We start from the raw sequence: 20,911 nt of genomic DNA, 5'->3' as shown, positions 1-20,911 counted from the left end.
TTGGCATCAGTAGCGATCCCTTATCACCCCTTCATAGTTTTTTTTTTAATATATTTCATGTACAGAATTGGCCTCTCTACAGATTTATTATAAGTATAGATTTATATAAGTGAAGATTTCCAACACATAGATCTTTGAAATTTTGTATTTATATTTGTTGATCCTCAAACTTACAGGAAAAATAAGTGCCATACTGTTACAAATCGTTTGACTTTCGCTATTTTCCGACGAGTTCGACTAACGCCCACGCGACTAAGCCGCCGGTACCAGCGTTCACACCATCGTTTTTCTTTTTGTCATTGCGTACTAAGACCCCTGTAGAACCGCCATCCTGTTACAAATGACTCGAAATTTTGTGTCAGTATCTCCCGGTCTAATTATTTTGTTAGTAAAAGTTCTTTTATTACTAAACAATGTAACGCAATCTGTGATGTAGAGCATCTTCACGAAAAAAAAATTTGTGATTAATGTTAAAAGAAGTTTTATATCATAGCAAATATCCTTTGAAAATTTAAATAACTTGTCCAAAGTATATATAAGATCAATTAATTGGTAGTCGAATATTCATTCGATTAAAACAGGTTCTAAATAACCAATAACATTTCATCAAATAATATTAACGATTTATTTTCGGAAATGGCACAAAGTACTTATTTGTGTCGTCGTATATTCTAAGATCTATAATAAAACATATTTAACTTATTTAAAGGCCTTTCAAATTCATTAGGTTATATCTTTGAAGAATGATATATATATTTTTATTTTCTTATAGGGTCAAAATTAGATATAAAGAGAATTACTTATGACACTGGATGGAATCTTTATCGTTTTAATACTTAAATTCTAAACAATAATTTACATATTTACAATCCTAATATAATCATTGAGATGCAATCGTTTCAGGGTTACTACTCGACATTGATATTTTTAGATTTCTAGTTTTGTGAAGTTGGCACTTTCCTTTAAATATTTTTAATACTAATACATAGAATATTTGTTTAATTGGAAGAGCTATTTTCTATCACCACATGTCCTTAACTCGTTCTGCCGCCGGTACTTGTGGACGAAATCTGAAAAAGGAAGTTTCACTGAATCTATTTATTTTGTAACGGATTTAACATGGAGTAGGTACGAAAATAATAATAATAATCAATGCCTCTATCGCTACTTTTACATTTAATTGATTTCTGTTTAAAATATTGAAAAACAAAAACTCAAAAGTGAGTTTCGATTGGAATCGTAGGTAATATTAAATTTCTACGATACTCCATAACTACGTGATTCGTCTCAATTAGAATCTTTCTGAAATAGATTCCGTAATATTTTACAACTATTAGTTTTAAGATGAAATTCTTACAGTCGGTATGTACCTATGTGCGGGAGTTGACTGCGTGGCTAGTGGTGACATCTTTATTCCTGAGTTGTTCCCATTTATACTTGATCCTATACTTGACGCAGAATCCGCACTGAAATAAAGTATTTGGAAAGTAATTAAAGAAATCTTTCATATTTACTATGTTGTCAGTACTGTAAATATGAGTAAGTAGATATTAAAAAGTATTAATTACAACACAGATAAGATTGCTATTATAATTATCTGAATTCAAATATTTTTAAGATTACAAAAAAATTATTTACCGATCAATTTGCCTCCTAAATAATGGATACCTCCATGGTGAGTTAGGTTTTCGTTGTTCATGCTGGTATGCGGGATTGTCCCGGCCTCGGCTCTCGTTAACTATAGACATAGAAACCTGCCGCTCGGGGTCGCGGGTTTTTGATGATAGTCTTCTGTAATTTATAAATAATAATTAGTTTTTCCTTTAATTTTTTTTAAGAGTGAAGGTAAATAAAAATTTATGCTATGCGAGTATCGAAATTTGTGAAGTTTATTAATTTTGATTGAAATTAGAATTATATGTTCAAAGTTTCATGACAATTGTATTAATGTACCGTAATATTCTAGTAGGCAGCGAAGCTTGTGCTTGCGGTCGGGCTCTTTGCCGACTGTCCACAATAAGCACGTGCCGGTCGTATGGAGTATCGTAATCTACCTCCAATACTGTTGAGAACCTGTGTGGCCACACTAGGTCAAGTGCGGCTATTAGTAATCCTACAACTAGACAAATGCACCCTGGAAAAAAAGTGAAGGTTCATTAAACGGAGGCAATTAATTTTTGAATATGATAACTTAAACATTTAAGAATAAATCTTAAAAAAAATAAAATGTTTTCTTAAAACTTTGGTACCTGCTATAAGGACTAGCCAAAAGCACCATCCCATAGAGAAGAACAGCATAGCTCCATCTAATCTGACTATGAGCGGGTCGTGAGGTAACGATGCCCAGTACCCTCCGGCAGCGGCACACAATGTCACTCCGAGAACTGTCATCGCATACGCACCGTATCTCGGTACGACCACGAGTAGTAGGTTCATAATCAACCATAGCGCGAATGCCGTCCTGTAAAATAGTAATTATCATATTTATGGATATTGCACATCCCTTTATGAGGATTCATTACTATACATTTCTTGTATTTTAGTATAGATTTATACAATGATGAGAAGTTTTTACATTTACAGAATATCAGAATTACATGCTTACCATAGAAGAGTAGTAGTTGTGTATCCAGCTGCTCGATATTTAGCTCCCCACTCGAATCCTTCATGTTCCACAGCAAAATGTTCAGCTACAGAGAGGAGAGGGTACGGCAGACCGCGCAGCAGACCAGCTCGATACCATTCTTGTATCGCACCGGCTTCTTCCCATCGAAATTGCTCGTTATAGTCGACGCCTGGGTCACCGTGCGTTATGTTGCCCCATGATAGCGCTGCATGTTATATATAAGTTCATTATTTTATTTATTAGTTTCACTTTGCATTTATAAATCATGATATATTTTTCGATAATTTAATAAGTTATTTAATGAATTACACATTATCTCTTCTGAAATGTAGATAGAGGTTACCGAAAATATAGCTCTAGAGCTGCTTTTACACAGAGGATCCTGATTGACTTGAGTGCCCACGGCTGCATAACAATCACCCCAGTTTGAAATGTTGCTTATTATCCGATTCCATGATATAATTCTGATTAAAATACTTAGGTATATTTTTTTCACTATTTCCAAGTTAAGTTAATTGTTATCCATACCAGTGAGCGTAACATTGACGTGTCCCAAACCGACATGTATCGCCAGCCAACAGTCGAGGCGTTCCGGAGAAAATGCCCGGTAGGCTGCGCGGGCGATTCGCGCGCCCGCTACGTGCCAGGATGATCCGTGCTTGCATACTGGAATTGAAGTTTAAACACCGTTCCTTAATAAATTAAACCAATCAAATATTAATAAAGGCATGACATTTTATCTTTAAACAGCACACCTTTACGGATAATAAGGCGGTACAAATTAATTGCACGATGTTCTCAACAGAAAATAATTGACATAAAAAAATATCCTCGTATTGATTTTTTTACTGATAGGTTTTTATAAGAACTTTAAAATTAATTGGCTCCTTCGTTTTTTGTAACATAAAAATATGCTTAGTTAAGTTGTTGTATATATTTCTTCGGGTTACATTTTACTAGTAAAAAAATCTTTTATAATCCCTGACATATTAATAAGCTCAATAAAATTGTTATTTGATGGAGGTTTTTCAATCAAGGAGATTTTTTATTTAGCACAATAGGTCATTGTGTTTTTATGTTAGGTTCGCTTTTATATGTTTTTATCAATAATGTAGGTGCAATTAAGGCAGTGCTGTGGTAAAAAGTGGAAATGATTACAGTTTTAATTTATAAAATAAATTTATCGCCTATATAGTAATGTATAAAGATATATAAGTAAACTATGTTTTTAAATTATTATCTATTTATAAAAAATGTCTTACCTAGGATTACTGTACCCACGAACAGACTCAATGTGACTATTGTGAATGTTGAAAATCTCTGTAACGAATAAAACAAAGAATTAAACAACTACCTTGCAAAATTATCTTTAAATAAAATGAAGTTATGTAGTTACTTTAGTTATTTGCTATTTTTATTATATTCTAAGTATCATTAAAATTAGCTCTAACTGATACATAAGTTTAACAAAGCTGGTAATATAGCCTAAAGATTATTACCGTCACTCACCTCCTTCCTGATGCCTGGGAAAATGGCGAGGAACGCGAGGTACAAGGTGACAGCAGCAAGGATCAGCGCCAGCGCCGGGACGTCAGCTGCGACTGCGGTGCGGTTGTGATAGGCGTATAGGGTTGGCCCGCCTTCCTCGCGGAAAGCATCAAACCACCCCTTCATCGCTCACCCAGCCTGTAATAATACCAAGTTTCTATAAACATAAACTCGAGATATCGCTATTCAATACTTTTTTATGAAATTTGTGTAGGTATTTGAATTTCCGGAGAACCTTTGGATACAGAAGCTTGAATTTGGATTTCACATTTAATACAAATTTTATGCAAATTGTTTTTTTAGATTAATGTTAGAAAAAGGTTGTTGTGCGATTTGCAGGTTTTACATGTAACTTATTGTAACAACAAATTGTAAACGGTTGCTATTAAAATTTTAATTACCGACTTGCCTCTTTCATGTTTTGTACTTGACACAAATAAATCGTTCTAGTTCAATTTACGACGCTTTTTATAGCTGTAAATTTTTAATTAAAATTAGTTTACGAAAATTAAAAGTGTCGCGAATATTGAAAAAAAAATCATTCTCAAAAAATGCGTTAGTCCCAGTAATTAAAACTAGTTGATACAAAATAGGTAAATCAATTAAGAATTGCAGCAATACTAAAGAAAAAAGCAAAGAATTTAAAGCTCCTGTTTCAGTCAGTAACATCGCCATAGCAAATCGCTCAAAATGCAAAGTACCTACATAGAGTTCGGAGAATTTTCCATTTTAAAAACTCTAGGATATAGATTGTAATCATGACGTATCGAATAGGAATTCACGTTGCAAAACGCCAGTAGGTTGCCTTCAAGGAACTGATTTGACTTTTAGTGCAATTTGCTGAATTAATGTGGACCTGTTAGTCAATTGAGAGTTTAAAACGTGGCATTATTTGAGGTAAATGATTCAGTTTAAGTGTTGTCACGGATCTTAATTATAAATAAAATCTGCCGAAAAGCTAATTATGTATAATTATCAATAATAAAAAAAGGATATTTTTTCAACAAGTTATGCTTATTTTGAAATGTATCTTATAAATGTTTATGTTTTGTCGTATGAATTAAACTTATAAATGTAATAAGTATATCTACAAAGAATATGACAAAATAATTAAGCAAACCAAAAATACCGTAATAATTGTAAAATTGTGCAAAGTATCAAAATGGGATCACTTATTAATTCCAAATTAATTGATCTCGTCTAACACGAGCCAGACACTATTCTTAAATACTCATTATTAGTAAAGCACACAATTACGTAACCACCAGGTCAATCTGAATCTATACTAATATTATAAAGCTGAAGAGTTTGTTTGTTTGAACGCGCTAATCTCGGAAACTACTGGTCCGATTTGAAAAATTATTTCGGTGTTAGACAGCCCATTTATCGAGGAAGGCTATATATATAGGCTTTATATCATCTCGCTAAGACCAACAGGAGCGGAGCACTGCGGGTAAAACCGCGTATCACAGCTAGTTGTATATAAAGCTCGTATAAATTTGAAATTTATGAAAGGTAATGAATTGTCGACCTTTGCAAGAGCGGGCTTAAGATCTTGACATAAATACACTGACGGTAATGTATCGGAAGTTATTTTGTATTTTGTTCGAGAAGTTTTTTGTTGACAGCCGGAAGAATAAAATTTTATAACTTGAATTATAAGCGAGGTTACATAATAAAAATCTCATGTGGTGTTTTTCAACGATAACCTTTCAAATAATTTTTATTATGATGACAATTTTTTACATGAAAAATAATAACTTTTAATAAAAAAAAAAATACAGTTGTCACTACTTGTACCAATATTTGTACCAATTATTATCACAATTAAATTTAAAAGTAATTGGCTGGTTTAAATGGTTACTTAATAATGCAGGAAATTAATTAATATTGTTCTGTTAAACATTATTTAACACATGTTATGATTTGATAGATATGTAAAGTGATGACATCAGAGAGGAAATATTTTATATTGAAAATTATTAATGTTATATTATATAAGTAACATACCTACACTTGGAATTCAAGAATGCTTGTTCAGCTATATCACTACATCGTGATCGTATAAAACAAAGTCGCTTCCTCTGTCCCTATGTTCCTATGTATGCCTAAATCTTTAAAACTGCACAACGGATTTTGAAGCGGTTTTTTTAATAGATAGAGTGAAGAAGGAAGGTTTTAGACAAAGCGGGCGAAGCCGAGGGCAGAAAACTAGTAAATAATAATATTTGCTTGGTAAATGTAGCAGAAGCAGAATTTCAGATAATTTTTCGGACACTTTTCCAATGCATAATGTCCGAACAATAAATTTACTGACAATTTACCACATACTTAAACACCTCTATAATTAAGTACGGTTATCGAACAATTATTTAAATAGACAACTACTAATTACACATAAGTGGTATGCTAAATTATCGATTATAGGTAGGTGTGGTATTACCGACACCTCGATGTTTTTTTTACAAATCTCTAAAACATTTTCATATCATTTTTTTTCCTTTTTTCAAATTCCCAATATTGGTATCATGATGAAACGAGAACACTCATAACATTTTGATATGTGTTCTATCCACACGTAAGAGCGAGCGCCCACGAGCAACTTTGTCTCCGCAACAATTTTGTCTCCGCAACTATTTTGTCTCTCCGCCCATGGGCTAGTATGAACGTGCGCGCACGTAGCGACGCAACACCCGGGAGACTTTTTTGTCCGCGGGTTCGGAGACAAGCCCGCGACGCAACTGTCGCCCTATCTATTGGTTTCAATGCAAGTGCGCGCACGGCGACAAAAATGTTGCCAGGCGACGGCCGCCGGCCAGTTGCCGCGTAACCGGCGTAGCGATAATACCTATTTATGTCAACGTATTTATTCTCGTACACAGTAGTTTTAACCGACTTAAAAAAAAGGAGGAGGTTATCAATTCGGCCGGTATATTTTTTTATGTATGGACACCGATTACTCCGAGGTTTCTGAACCGGTTTACGTGATTCTTTTTTTTTTTTTGATGCGGAATGGTGTGGAATTGGTCCCATAAATTTTATTCGGATAAGCTCAGTAGTTTTTATTTTATGAGCATTTTTGTCTGGTCTCGATGACTTAATTGAAATGTAGCAAGTAACTTTGATTTATTTCCAGGTAACCGATTGAGCTGAAATTTTGTATACGCATGTAAATTGGATAGCGATGAAACATTATTATGAGATAGAGCTGATTTGATGATGGAATCGGAAGGTGGCCATATGAACTTAGTAATATATTGACTCAACTTTATAGAGTTTGAGCTCGTTTGATTCGTGTTGAAAAATACACTAAAAAGTATCTATTAAATAAAAACTACTTTACTTTTTACAATTACGATTACATATCTATACTAATATTATAAAGAGGAAAGGTTTGTAGGTACATATGTATGGTTTTCAGTTTTCACGCATAAACTACTGAACCGATTACAATGAAATTTAGCATACATATAGAGGGTAACTTGGATTAACACATAGGATAGGTTTTATCCCGGAAATCCCACGGGAATGGGAACTATGCGGGACAAGAGCACAGACCACAACCGTCTCTTCTAAAACCATGTTGATAAATGAAGAAAATTTTAAAGAAAAAGTTGCGTTGCTGTCGCTTTCGTGTGCGCATCGTTCAAAACTTTGCGAGGAGACAGCGACAGAGACAAAATAGTTGCCGGGCAACTAAGTTGCTCGTGGGCGCTCGCTCTAAATATGTAGCCTGTATTCTATTCGAAGTTTAGTTGACATGTTAATGTATAAGACGTTGCCCTAACCCGGAAGCGAATGGGGTCGTTGAGCCTCCAATGAGGTCGTCATCGGATGCCTGACAACCTTCAAAGATTATAATCGTGATAGCAAGGGCGAGTAAAGTCATGGCCATATACGGTTTTAACATAGAAAAAATTCTAACCAAGAATGTTGCTAGGATAAACGAGTTTAAAGAATTAACACATGTGTTAAGTTTAATTAACACGTACATGATAGTAAACAGATTTATTATATGTATTCTAAGATCTGCAAGTGGGAAGATATGTAATATGAGAAATAGAATTGAGGAAATTAATAAAAATCAGAGGTTACTATTAACTATTAAATTTGAGCCTAATGAATGAGTTGATAAAGTTTGTCGTTATACTACTTAATTAAAAAAATCAAATGTTTAGCGCAGTTTTAGTTTCTGTGATCTGTGGTTTAGCGTAACCTAAAGGGTAAATTATAAAGCAAATCTTTAAATTCTCGTTCTTCAAAGTATTTATTAGTCATAAAGATCTCATGTTTCCTTATTTTTTAACCGACTTCAAAAAAAGGAGGAGGTTATTAACCGACTTCAAAAAAAGGAGGAGGAGGATGCGGAATGGTGTCGAATTGATCCCATAAAAATTTTATTCGGATAGGCTCAGTAGTTTTTATTTTATGAGCATTTTTGTCTGATCTCGATGACTTAATTGAAATGTAGCAAGTAACTTTGATTTACTTCCCGGTAACCGATTGAGCTGAAATTTTGTATACGTATATAAATTGGATAGCGATGAAACATTATCATGACATAGAGCTGATTTGATGATGGAATCGGAAGGTGGCCATAGACCGACTTCAAAAACGGAAAAGTAAAAAATAATAAAAAAGATTTGATATTATCGAAGTCGGTTGTTTTTAACGTAGTTTTTTTTTTATAGATATCGACATTTAGCAAAACTCCTTGAACTTTGTTTATTCTAACAGACTGATATCAAATTATGATATTATTTAATGAATACTATGCGACGTTGTGAGTATACATTTTAATTATTGTTTTTTTGAAATAAGATGTAACTATCTCAATCAATTAATAAGTGAAATATATTTGTAACAATATAATATATGGAAAAAGCCTACCACCTGTTAAGATCAAAACAGGTGGTAGGCTTTAAGTAAAAGTTCAAAGCAAATTTGTGCAATAATAATAATTAATTAGATCTCTGTGTTGAAATATTAGAAAGAGAAAATCGCATTCTTAAAACGCGCCATCACGTGTGATTAGCGCCACGACCACCAGGGAATAGGTATAATATATTGTGATAATATAGTATACGATACGATGCACGATTTTCAATAATTTTCTATACGTGAAAGTAGGTGGTAACTTTCCCTACCGGGAAAAGAACTTAGCGTATTGCGTTGTACCTTACTCTAACGCACTATTCGGACCAGCAAGGCGGACAAAAGGATATACTATTATTTTATAAAAACCGTAGCTAAGGAGGTTTATTTTTAACTTACGCTACAGTCTTTTTCTTATTGTTGTCATGTGATGGCCGGTCATTTACAAGGGCACCGTCTTCAGGCTAATATGGGCTTCTCAGACGTAACTTTCATTTTATAGTTTATGGCTCTATATGAGGAATTATGTGGTTTGAATAACAAGATGAAAATGTAGCGCTCTAATTTTTTAGACACCATAAAAAAAGAATCTTTTAGTATTGTTTTATATAAATTTATCATAATAATGCACTAACTAATAAAAGATTTTTTGAAATGGAAGTTAATAAGAGTGTTTTTAGCAAAAATGTTTTTATTAATTTTATATTTTATTAATAGATATTAGGATATTAAATTGTAGTAAAAATAAATCTATAGCTACAATGTTTCTTGTTCTTTGTTAAAAAACAACTGACGTGGTTTTTTAGGTATAGCTTTCGGCATCCTAAGCTCGCTGACCCTAATTATCCTACTAAAAAGATGCGCTGATAAGCAAAGAGTCATACTTGGCTTTTGTTAGTGAAACAACGTGTGAACTGGTTTCCGCAAACAATTTTATTATTTCATAGATATTTTAATTAACATGAGTTACGAGTAGTGTAACATTTTTATTGTTGTTTTATAGTTGTTTTATAATCTGATTTTTAAATAGATATTGTATGGAATACACAAGAATAATAAGCAAAAGCTGTTGGCCATTAACAAAAGACACACACTCATGCATCAATTCATGTCCCACACGTTTGAGTTTAGTTTAGCTGCCTGTTTTTAGCTAACTTGAACCAATGATCCAAATGTCACTTAACTATTAGAAGTACATTCATTATACCTACTTGGATGAACGGTTTGGGTTATTACGTATAAACGTACCTATATGTATATCAGAAACCTTTATTTAACAAAGAACTAGAGTCATTGTTTGAACTTACAAATACGGTTGAACTGCTTTGTAATGACAAGGAGCTTTTAGTGTGAAAGAACTTTATTATAGTATACCTAATTCAATTTCAATTAAAAATATTCAAGCCTTTTATAAAAAGGAAATAATCACTACATAGTATAAATCAAAGATTTTGATGCGGTTTTTTTCCGTAGATTCTCGAGCAAGGTTATAGTACATAATTTATTAGGTTTTAAACAAAGCGGACGAAGCTAGTTATAGCAAAATAAAAAATGATTTTTAAAAATAATAAAAAAAGAAATGGTTTACAAGTTGGTATGAACAGCGACTTTAAAAAAAAATAAATTTGAGTTTGAGTTTGAGTTTGTTTGAGTTTGAAAATAAGCCATGCGTATTTTGTATATAATCATTATATAGAAGATTAAAAAGATTCAAAAGACGTGGCATACAAATTATAGTTTACAGCTTTGTTTTTCTGTTTTCGCCTTGTCCTTGCAAAAAATGATTGAGAACACTGCGGTTAATGTAACCTACAATAGCGTCTGGACCTTGACTATATGAGGACGTATTATTATATCAGTTACTAAGATCTTATGAATGAAATTGGCAGCATTTTCTTTGCATTAGTTTATTAACTTATCTATAGCTACAATTTACAATCTTTGTCGGAAACTTTTCAAATTTTTACTACTTCCATCAGATCTAAATCTTCGATACCTTTGTTTCAGGATATCTATTCCATGATTAATTGAATAAGCTTTGTATTTTTCGGGTTGGCGGGCAAAGAAACTTCCATTGTGCCCTTATCCTATAAAAATATGTGAACAATAAAAGATGTGTACATATGAAATATATTTTCCTTAAGCAAGTATAAATTATTGATTAGGTAGTGTACTTGGCATGTGGTTTGGCTCGTGAGGCAGCGCTTATATAACGCAGTCGTGTTCCGGTCCAATCGGAACTTGACCTTGCTGAGTCCGCGAACATCATCTGTTATAAACGTCATCCAATATTTTGTAATGTTTAAGACATCCTTAAAAATAAATCGATGACTCTGCAAAACTTTCATAATGTTATGAAATTGTTTTCGTCGTTAGACTGTTTGGAAAATTGTATATTATGATATTATACATAATGTTATACTTTCCATGCAAATCTTATGAAAGGTTATTTTTTATTAAGATTTCAGACTTTTAAAACCTTTTTTACTTTATTAAATTGTATGTATACGACATTATTTTAATAAAAAACGGAGACGTTCTAAATTAAGCTGTTGCTGTTTTATTCTTATTTGTAGAAGGTAAATTGATCATTAGAGTACGTATAATACGTATGCACATACAGATAATTGGATTTCAAGATATGCTTCCACACTAGCAATATCATTAACAACATGTCTGATATATCATTACTGTCATTCGTTTCAAACGTTATTAGTCTCCATATATCATTAGCGACATCAAATTGAGCATTTCGTAAAATCAATTCAGAGTATTGAAATCGCTCGTGTCAGTTACCTAGTCCTTAATCACTTCACGGGCTACGGCTTACTCTAATAAATCATCGAAACTGTTATACAGAGCAATCGTAACACTAGTAATTTTTCAAGTGACCGGTGCTGTGATTAGCGTGCGTCCGACAACTATAGTAACATGTTCGCATTGAGTAGTGCTTCGGTACAACCTTCTCAAATGACAGCTCGGCATAATAACAACGGACAGTTGGTATTCAAGCCAAGGCCCTGTAATGAGATATTAGATAGGTACATACAGAGAATTAAGAATACTACAGCCTGTTTGAGCAGATAATGTTTGGTTAATTAATATCTTGTAAGATATCGAATGCATTAAAAACGTGAACGCAGATTAGTGGTTATGCGCAGTGGTTGAGCTTTAGTTGGCATATTTTCCACATTTTAAACTTTTGAAAAGTGATCATGTTTTCACTACACTGACTATTTTGTACATAGCTAATTTCGACACCGTTTTACGCGCCATGTTTATGCAGGGATATCAGTTTATCACAAAACCTGCTATCTAAAAACTTTTTAAAATTATCTTTATGAGGTGCTGGGAGGTGTTGATAGCTATTTTACAGTCATCCTCATTATTCTCATTGGTTATACCACTTAGTGAGTACTAAAAGAGCTCTTACTTATTTTCCAATAAAATTTTATTACTTTAAGTTCCAGACAACAAAACTAATGGTAAGCGGTGCAACCTTGCACATTGCTCGTTTTCTTACACAAGCAGAACATGGCTGTTCAAGCGCCACCGATATTACATTAAATCTCTTAAGTGCATTTGCTAAGAAGCGCAACGAACGTGATTTCAGCAAAACTGAACAATGCTGCAAAACATGATGAACTTAATTTATATATTTTGTTGACATTTATAAATATAAATGATAATTGCATTTGCTTTAATAGAGATTTAAACGATATAGTTTTTCAATTCAGAATGGTTTGGTTTGGCTTAATCATCTGATTTTTATTACCCAATGACATGTTATAAACAGAAATATATTTAACATATTCAAACAGTTAACAGGTATATAAGGATGTGTAAATAAGGATGGTATAAAAATGCACAAACTTGATAATAAAAATAAGTAAAATGTAGAGTCATTGTAATTTTAAGCAGTGAGCAAATGACGCTTATAATTCGCGAAGATGTTCTTCCTACATAATTTCCGCGAATATTCCAGTTTAACGTACTCACTTGAGGTAGCGGTAGTGTGTCACAGTTGCGAGGCCGTCTAAAGGCCGAATGACGTATTCAGAGCTACTTTGCATTAACCGCACTTAATTGTGTCGAGTTAAAATAAGAATGAGCTTAAAACAGATACAGGCCGTATCCATTGTGATTAGCTACGAAAAAGACGGTCATAAGATATTTACATATCTAAGGGCAAACATAGACTTACTCATGGTGTCTATTGGAAAGATTGAAAACTAAGATTGAAAAATATATTGTAATGGAAGTCCAAACCATACATTCGTCGCTCTTATTTATATTGTCCCAGATTCAGTTTTTAACAGAAATTACGAATTTCCTTCTTTCAAAAGGACTATTTTTAGCTTTAATTATTCCAATAACTTCTGTCCAAGATATGGTATAATCATTTCTGCTATTATTATAAAGGATAGTATTAAGAATTAAAATAGAGAATATTATAATGTAGAGTTTGTATAAGACATCTGATCGACATGAGACCTCTTTCGAATGCAACTACGAAATAAATCCGTCAAATCGAGACAAGGTATTTATTATCTCGTCAGTGAGCAAGTAATTACCGACCAACATTTCAAACATCCGGAACAAGTAAAATTTCAATACGATATTGAAATGATCATTATAGAGCATTCTATGCACTATCGTGGAGCATTAAACATGCATTATATATCAGCTAATGTAAGTAAATCTGCTTATTTTAATCAACTTCTTACTCTATATTCGTTAACGAAGTTTTTCGTATTTTGATATATATTAAGATGGTATAAAGAGACATAGACAGTTAAAATAACAGTTGCACAGTAAGATTTAGTTTTAGAATTAAATTGCATTTTATTATAAGGGTTTGGAGCATCCTTGTTTTGTAACTCTTTGCGGAATAAAGAAATGATTAAAATTTGGGTAATGGCTAAGTACCTAATCAAGATAAAAATAAAGAAATATGAAAGGCTACGATCTACTTTTCAATTAAAGAGTTTTTTGCTTAATAAAAATATAGGAAGTGACATTAATATGAATATCTATTAAGCGAAAGGTTAACGGTTTAAAGATTAAGCTTTATCTACGATTATATAGTTTAACACTTAATAAAAAGTGAATGGTCTATTGTTGGAATCACCTTCATAGAGTAACGTTCACAAAACAAGTTCAATTTAATTAAATTTAATCTTTTGATGCTATTTCCTTTCATTAGCTTACAGGTCACAGTTTTGTATAGGCAGTTTGATTGTTAGCAAGTATCCACTAATTTTTATTCTGAATTGCAGTAAAGTAGCATTGTGTTCCCTGTAATGTGAAATGTATTATGAAAAAAGTGTGCAATTTGTAAAATATTATTCTACTTCTTTCAGCAAGAGTTTTGAAATATGATTTTGTTATGTATGCTCACGTGCCAAACGTTTAAAACATTTTCAGTATTTAATATGAATTTTAAAGGGTTTTGAGAAATTTAATTGGTGTTTAAATTTAAATATGTATGCAGCATTAACCGACTTCGTATTCATGCATTCAATTGTTATTTATTTCATCAAAGTCATGGGTTATTATTGTGAATCACATGAATGTCTCATACGAAAATTGTACATTTAAATATTAGCATATTTGCGAATTCGTTAGCAAACTCACACATTCAATGTAGGATTTCCTGCTTACAATAATAGATAAACATGATAGTAACTTCTACATTATATTTTGTAAATATAGTTCGGTATCCAAGGAAACAGCGATAGCATCAAAACATGTGTTTACATACAATTTATAAAAGTAATACGTAGTTTTTTGTTACGATTACAATTAAACGATAGTAGAATGATAATTATTGCGTCTAGAAACTGGCTGCACTTTTTTCAAGAAAGTAGGTATGAGTATTTACAAGGTGTTTACTATTTTATATTAAAAGTTCTCGGGAGATAAACAGTATCATTGATATTGTATTATTGGTAAGCGTGTAGGAGGTCTACTAGTTGGTACGATGTAGAGTGAACTGTTTTGTGCTTGCTGTGAATTCAACACAGGAATCCTTTTTAATTTTTTTCAGTTATGTATGTATGTCACATCATCTTAGGTCAGAAATTATCAGTACAAAATAAAATAATAAATATCATATAGGTTACGTTTTACCGTTATTCTGTCAAACAATAAAAATAAGAAATTATTAACAAAGCAACGTTCGACTTTACCAACATAGCCTGCAGATAATAGCCTAATTGATACCATGTACTGCTTTCGAGTTTCGACGCATTTGCATATCGAGCCAGTCATCAATAAAAGCAGGCTGGGACGTGACTACAAAGGCGACCTTACAGACAATCGCCCCGGATTTAAGCGACAATCAGACCATATTGTTAGATTTACATTTACAAATTACTGAATGTATTAAAATTAATTAAAAATTAATTATTAAGAATTGTTTATGTTTTATATAATATGTTACTCACATCATTATTTAACGAGGTTACATCGCATTTTCAAGTAAGTTGTGTTAGGAGTGGATTAACTTGAAAATATATTTAAAATTTTGCTTATGTGTAGTAAAATAATTTAGACATGTTAAGAGTTAAAAACGGTCTTGTCAGCGTCATAAGAATCTATGGAATTGATTACAATAACCTTCGTACTCTTCATATTCTTCCAAATCTTTGGGTCCTGTAATTTCCTGGATTATATTATGTTCAAGAAGAACACATGCAAAGATTGCGTTTTAAGATTTATTTAATTTCTACACGTTTGAATTAATTACGTGTTCTCTTTGAATATTATATATGCATTATTTTTATTAATTAATCTTCGTTGATATCTCGAAATGTATTATATAATGTATGTATTTATATGAATTTGACCTTGCGTAATTTAATATCATACTAAGTAACATTGAACTGTGTAGAAAAGTATAATGTTACAAAACTGTTAGTTTTGGACTGAGAAACTCAATACTGTCAACCACAAGTAAGTTTTTGATCTTCATTCAAGCGCGTGATCTGAAGATAAATTTGTTGCCTAATTATACTAGAGTGCTTTTATAAACTCTGATCAAACAGGTTATTTGTATTCAAATTGAATGCAGTTTGGCAAGAAATTTATATGAAATGATCTTATAATTATCCATCGTATAAAGTTCCATACCCTTTTTACTTTTCACTAAAGAAACAAATATGGCACAGTGTATATTGGCACAAAACATCACACTCTCCACTATAAGTTGTCATAGCAATCGTAAGCACTAGTTACACTGGGTAGGTGTCCGCAAAGGGTGCATCGGTCGTGTTTCAATTCGCGTGGTGGAATTTTTGATAAAGAAAATTCCTCGTGTTGAATCGTTAAAGGCTCGGGCCGAACTGAATAGTTTATTATTATATCGAGGGAAGGAGCGCTGTATTCAAGGTTCTGTCGGCCGCGGCCGGCTCACGTAGCGAGGCTTATCTGCCGCGTCGCCTTTGTCGTTCACGATTCGTTTGTCCGCGTTTACATTGCGTGTATCGCGCGGAAATCGTCACGACTCTGTAAATCCGTGTCTCCATGACAGAAGATGAATGAATGGGAATTATCCATATGCTTCCCACCAGAGCTAAACAAAACGTGAATATTTTTGTTCAATTCGATATACATATTATATATGTATTTATTATTTATAATTGTTCTGAAAGAACCTAGCCTTGTTTATACATAATACGATTAGCGTTGTATAAGTACTGAGTGTAGTTTATTATAGTTATTTACATTCTAATATATGAGTATCTAATATAAACATTTGTATAATATGTATGTAGTTACATGTATTGTGTATTAAGTAACATAATATACTGCTCATAAACATTTCTTAAATGCGCCAATCTAAGACATATAGGTACTATAAATTAGTAAAATATTTTAAATAAGTAACATATAACAATTTTTTAAACGCTATCTTAACTTCCAAAAGCATAAAATGCCATGCTTGCATAGGACTGTAGGTATTAAGGATGAAAGCAAGGTTTTATAAATTTCATATATACTTAGGTATTAAAGTTTATTATTTGTATTTTTAATTTTTATAAGATTTGGTAGTATGTTCATTGAAATTTCAACAAAACTTCTATCCCTTTCGACACATAACTAGAGAATTGTAGCAGATGCATGCAACGTTTGTCCTTTAGCGCAAATCGTGTGCTCGTTTGCCATTTCAAAATGCGAATGCACTGAAATTATAAATAGCGACAGTTTTGTCGATTCACATTCTAGAATTGAATGGAAATGGGGAATGTTTTCAAACACACATTGTCGTAACGCGTGGTAGGTGGCGTGCAAGTCTTCACGTATATGAACGCGTGACGCACGCCCTCGTTGAACGTGACGAAACTAGCAAAAACTTTGTACATCACTCCACATCATTTACTTACTATTGGGAAATTAATATTACCGCTGCTAATAGATTGTAATTTTATAGATTCACCGTGTGAGACATAATAACGGCACGCACTTTAGCAACATAACCGAATAGAACATTATATTTCTACGTCTACTTGAAATACCGTCCGTATTTTCATCCCCTCTTTTTTTGTCTATTCTAAGAGTATTGTTTAAAACAGAGAAGGATTTAGTTCACGAAGATACAAAAGAAATAAATAAAATAAAAAATGTTAATAATTGAATTGAAATCAATTTTAGATAAAAAATACCCAAACTCTACCATCACATTCTTGCGGAATAAAAATTGATTGTTATTTTTGCTATGGCAGGCAATTTTGGAAGAATCATTTCATTATATCAGAGAAGTGTTGATTCGAAAACATCATCTAAAGGTGAAGTAAAAGTTAGCTACATTACATCATATTGAAAACAGTGCTTTATGACTGATGTTCTCATTTTATAATTGCCTCTCTATATTTATATCCTACCATTACAATTACTGCAGTAATCAAAGGCGATCCATTAATATTAGTTATATATGTATATTGTAGAGAAGATAATTAAAATACGTAATCAAAAATATTGTAAAATATATTATTGAACATTATCTATGTCAACGCAGATATCCGGAAGTTTATGCTACAATCGACGAATTAACATCTGGATGACCTTTCAAGTATCTATCTATACAAGACATGGCATAATATTATTATATCGACAACTTCCTTTTCGACGCAAGGTCACTTCTAATCAACTCTTTTATTTAACTGCCTTTGCGTGCCTTCCTTTTAGAAACTAAAATGTGAGTTTAGAATTCAATTCGTGAAATCTTTCCTTTAAAAATTACTCCTGATCCCAAAAATATTTTATATTTTGCTTAAAAATAATATTAGCAAAATTGAATGGATCAGAAGACACATGTTTTGTTTAAAATGTTAATTTTTAGGGTTCCGTACCTCAAAAGGAAAAAACGGAACCCTTATAGGATCACTTTGTTGTCCGTCTGTCCGTCCGTCCGTCCGTCCGTCTGTCAAGACCCTTTTTTTTAATTTTAACAGCAAATATAGAAATAAATAACTGTTACCTATTCTGTAAAAGTAACAACATTCAAATTTAATTGAGTTTATTTATAAAACCAAACCATAACCATATCCTTAATTTAATGTGAACAATCATAAAAATATTGTGTAGGTAGCAATTTGTAACATTTTTTGTTAGATACATGCCACGAGCGCCTTCGTAAAAGCGAATGCCCGGGTTTTTGTTGTTCCTTATTAGTATTATTACACACAATCACGTCATCTCCAACCTCCGTGACGGATTTAGAGATGGATGAATGGAGATTTCTGCCTCATTAGTTTAACTACCAGTGTTCTATATCCTCTTGTGAGTACAATGCTGATAATATTGTTCCTCCGAAACGAGATATTCTCATGCAACAATAGATATAGCTTCAACTGTATGAATTCATACGTATCAATTATCATTGACAAAAATGAATAGTGTGGTTAGATTTAATATTAAGCACAAAATACAACTAAGAAATGAACTACCAAGTTTTAATCAACTCAATAAAAAAAACTTAAACATGGAATTTTGCTAATCCTCTAATAGAAGCTGTTCAAATAACAAACACAACATTACAAATTGCAATATAAATTATATTTTAGGGATAGAATATTATATAAAAAATTATCTTTTATCGAATTGAAAAATTAATTTGCGTTTTTTCATTACGATTAAATAAATCCTCTATAAAAATATGAGTTTAATTCCCTTGTAACTATAAGACTTCAACGGGAGTAAAGTAACCATTTTTTCGAAGAACAATTTTCTTATGTTATTTTGAATTAATCACCCTAATAGCTAAATTAAACATATACGCATTTGTCTTTAACGATAAGAATTCAGCAGGTCTGGTGGGGTCACTGGTTGACATTTACCTAATCGTACTTCATCACGTCCCATCGCATAGTTGCGTAGCCTATTAACATATAATTATATCTGAAAGCTGAATATTATCAAAATTATTTATGTTGCTTTAACAATATACAATTATAAGTATACATTGATAGACATAGTATCATTTTACAACACAGTTAACAGTGAAAATGTTAGAAACTAGATTACATGTAATTAACTTTCTGCAATAGCCAAGTCTGAGGTTTATTAGCGTAAAGCACTTACATACTTTATATATTTATTTAGGAGTGGATATTTTAAAATCATTTTTCACATAGAGACGCAAAACACCATAAAAATTGATGTAAATTTTATGAAAAGCCTAATTAAAAAAGGAGGATACAAAGGTTCCTCATTTTTTTTCATATTGTAATCTTGAAATAAGTATTGCATGAATTTTGATGTCAGGTGCTATTGACATCTTTATGACATTGGATAATTATGAAATAATCGAGGGTCAAGTGGAAGATACTACATACAAAGCCCCATCCGAAGGCGATTTTAGCAAGCAAATAGCATAATCATGTGTTTAATTAAAACATATTGAGGATTCGATAGTCGGTGCTAGAATTTCTAAGCTCTAAAATTGATTTCAAACCTTCATTTGGCAACAATACCGTCGCCAAATATGGTAACATGTATAACGGAAGTGACAAGTCATTTCGAATGTCTATTCGCCATTTGGTTACCCTCTCATCGCAATGTAAATAACAAAAAAATACCCACAACAGTGTTAAAGAAGCAATGAGTGGCATAATCTAAAAGGCCATCTTTTACATTGCAAACCCTGAACACCTAAAAAATGTTATGTAATGAACAATTTTATCAAAAATAGTATATTATTCCTAAACCTTATATGGAATAGAATAATACTTTTTGAATACGTGCGATACATAACATTCTTACTGGTCACATGCGTAAGTAAGCATAATTGATTATCTACTGATTGAAATGTAATTAAATTCATCTTATGAAAGACTTTATCAGATTATAATTTATAAGTTAAAGATTGTAAAGATGTCTCTTAAATATGATAATTGAGTATCAAGCAAGAGATGTATTTATTACACTTTATGCTTGTGTAATAATTAAGAACTTAACATTGCTGAGAAGTGCTATTAAGGTCCATCAAAGCTAAGTATCTCTAATGATAATAATCATAACAAACCTTTTAATCGCTTGCATTTGAAGGTCTGTTGTGAAGAGTATTGAATCGATTATTCTAATGAATAACCATGACATTCACACGAATAAATAAAATAATTGAATTGAATATGCGAAAATATTGATAGATTCGATGATTTTAATCGAGAATGTTCGAGATACTACTTTATAAATTGAATTTTCTTGATTTCCTTGAAAATCTAGGGATTAGTTTGCAATGATATTTATGAATTAATATTCTTTAAAATGTCGCTAATAGCAAATTATGTTTATTTGTATATATACTTACTTAACTAATAATATTCAAACAGTAGGTTATTTTTTTATATACCTACCTAC

General features: G+C 32.0%; 1 protein-coding gene across 4 annotated transcripts in view; it reads right to left on the bottom strand.

Annotated features, from left to right (window-relative positions):
- Positions 1–381: 381 nt before the first annotated feature.
- Positions 382–20,911, bottom strand: part of mol (dual oxidase maturation factor 1 mol) — a 32,940-nt gene continuing 12,410 nt past the window's right edge. For 2 of the 4 annotated variants that reach the window (XM_090108385.1, XM_090108387.1), the window contains exons 3-11: positions 4,136–4,312; positions 3,889–3,946; positions 3,155–3,292; positions 2,606–2,831; positions 2,250–2,461; positions 1,954–2,134; positions 1,639–1,791; positions 1,371–1,466; positions 382–1,070 (exon numbers count right to left, since the gene is read on the bottom strand). In XM_090108385.1, the coding sequence (XP_089964511.1) occupies positions 1,022–1,070; positions 1,371–1,466; positions 1,639–1,791; positions 1,954–2,134; positions 2,250–2,461; positions 2,606–2,831; positions 3,155–3,292; positions 3,889–3,946; positions 4,136–4,300 (1,278 nt within the window). In that variant the 5' untranslated portion in view covers positions 4,301–4,312 and the 3' untranslated portion in view covers positions 382–1,021. Of the gene's footprint in view, positions 1,071–1,357; positions 1,467–1,638; positions 1,792–1,953; positions 2,135–2,249; positions 2,462–2,605; positions 2,832–3,154; positions 3,293–3,888; positions 3,947–4,135; positions 4,313–16,183; positions 16,415–20,911 lie in introns of those variants that run through there. The other 2 variants (XM_090108388.1, XM_090108386.1) reach the window with 2 other exon arrangements.

Source organism: Colias eurytheme, chromosome 13 (assembly GCF_061535395.1).
Source record: "Colias eurytheme isolate Ceu_HAF_F1 chromosome 13, ilColEury1 Martin Lab GWU primary, whole genome shotgun sequence".
Classification (NCBI taxonomy): domain Eukaryota; kingdom Metazoa; phylum Arthropoda; class Insecta; order Lepidoptera; family Pieridae; genus Colias; species Colias eurytheme.
Note: the sequence above shows the minus strand (reverse complement) of the source record. Positions and strands in the feature narration are given on the sequence as shown.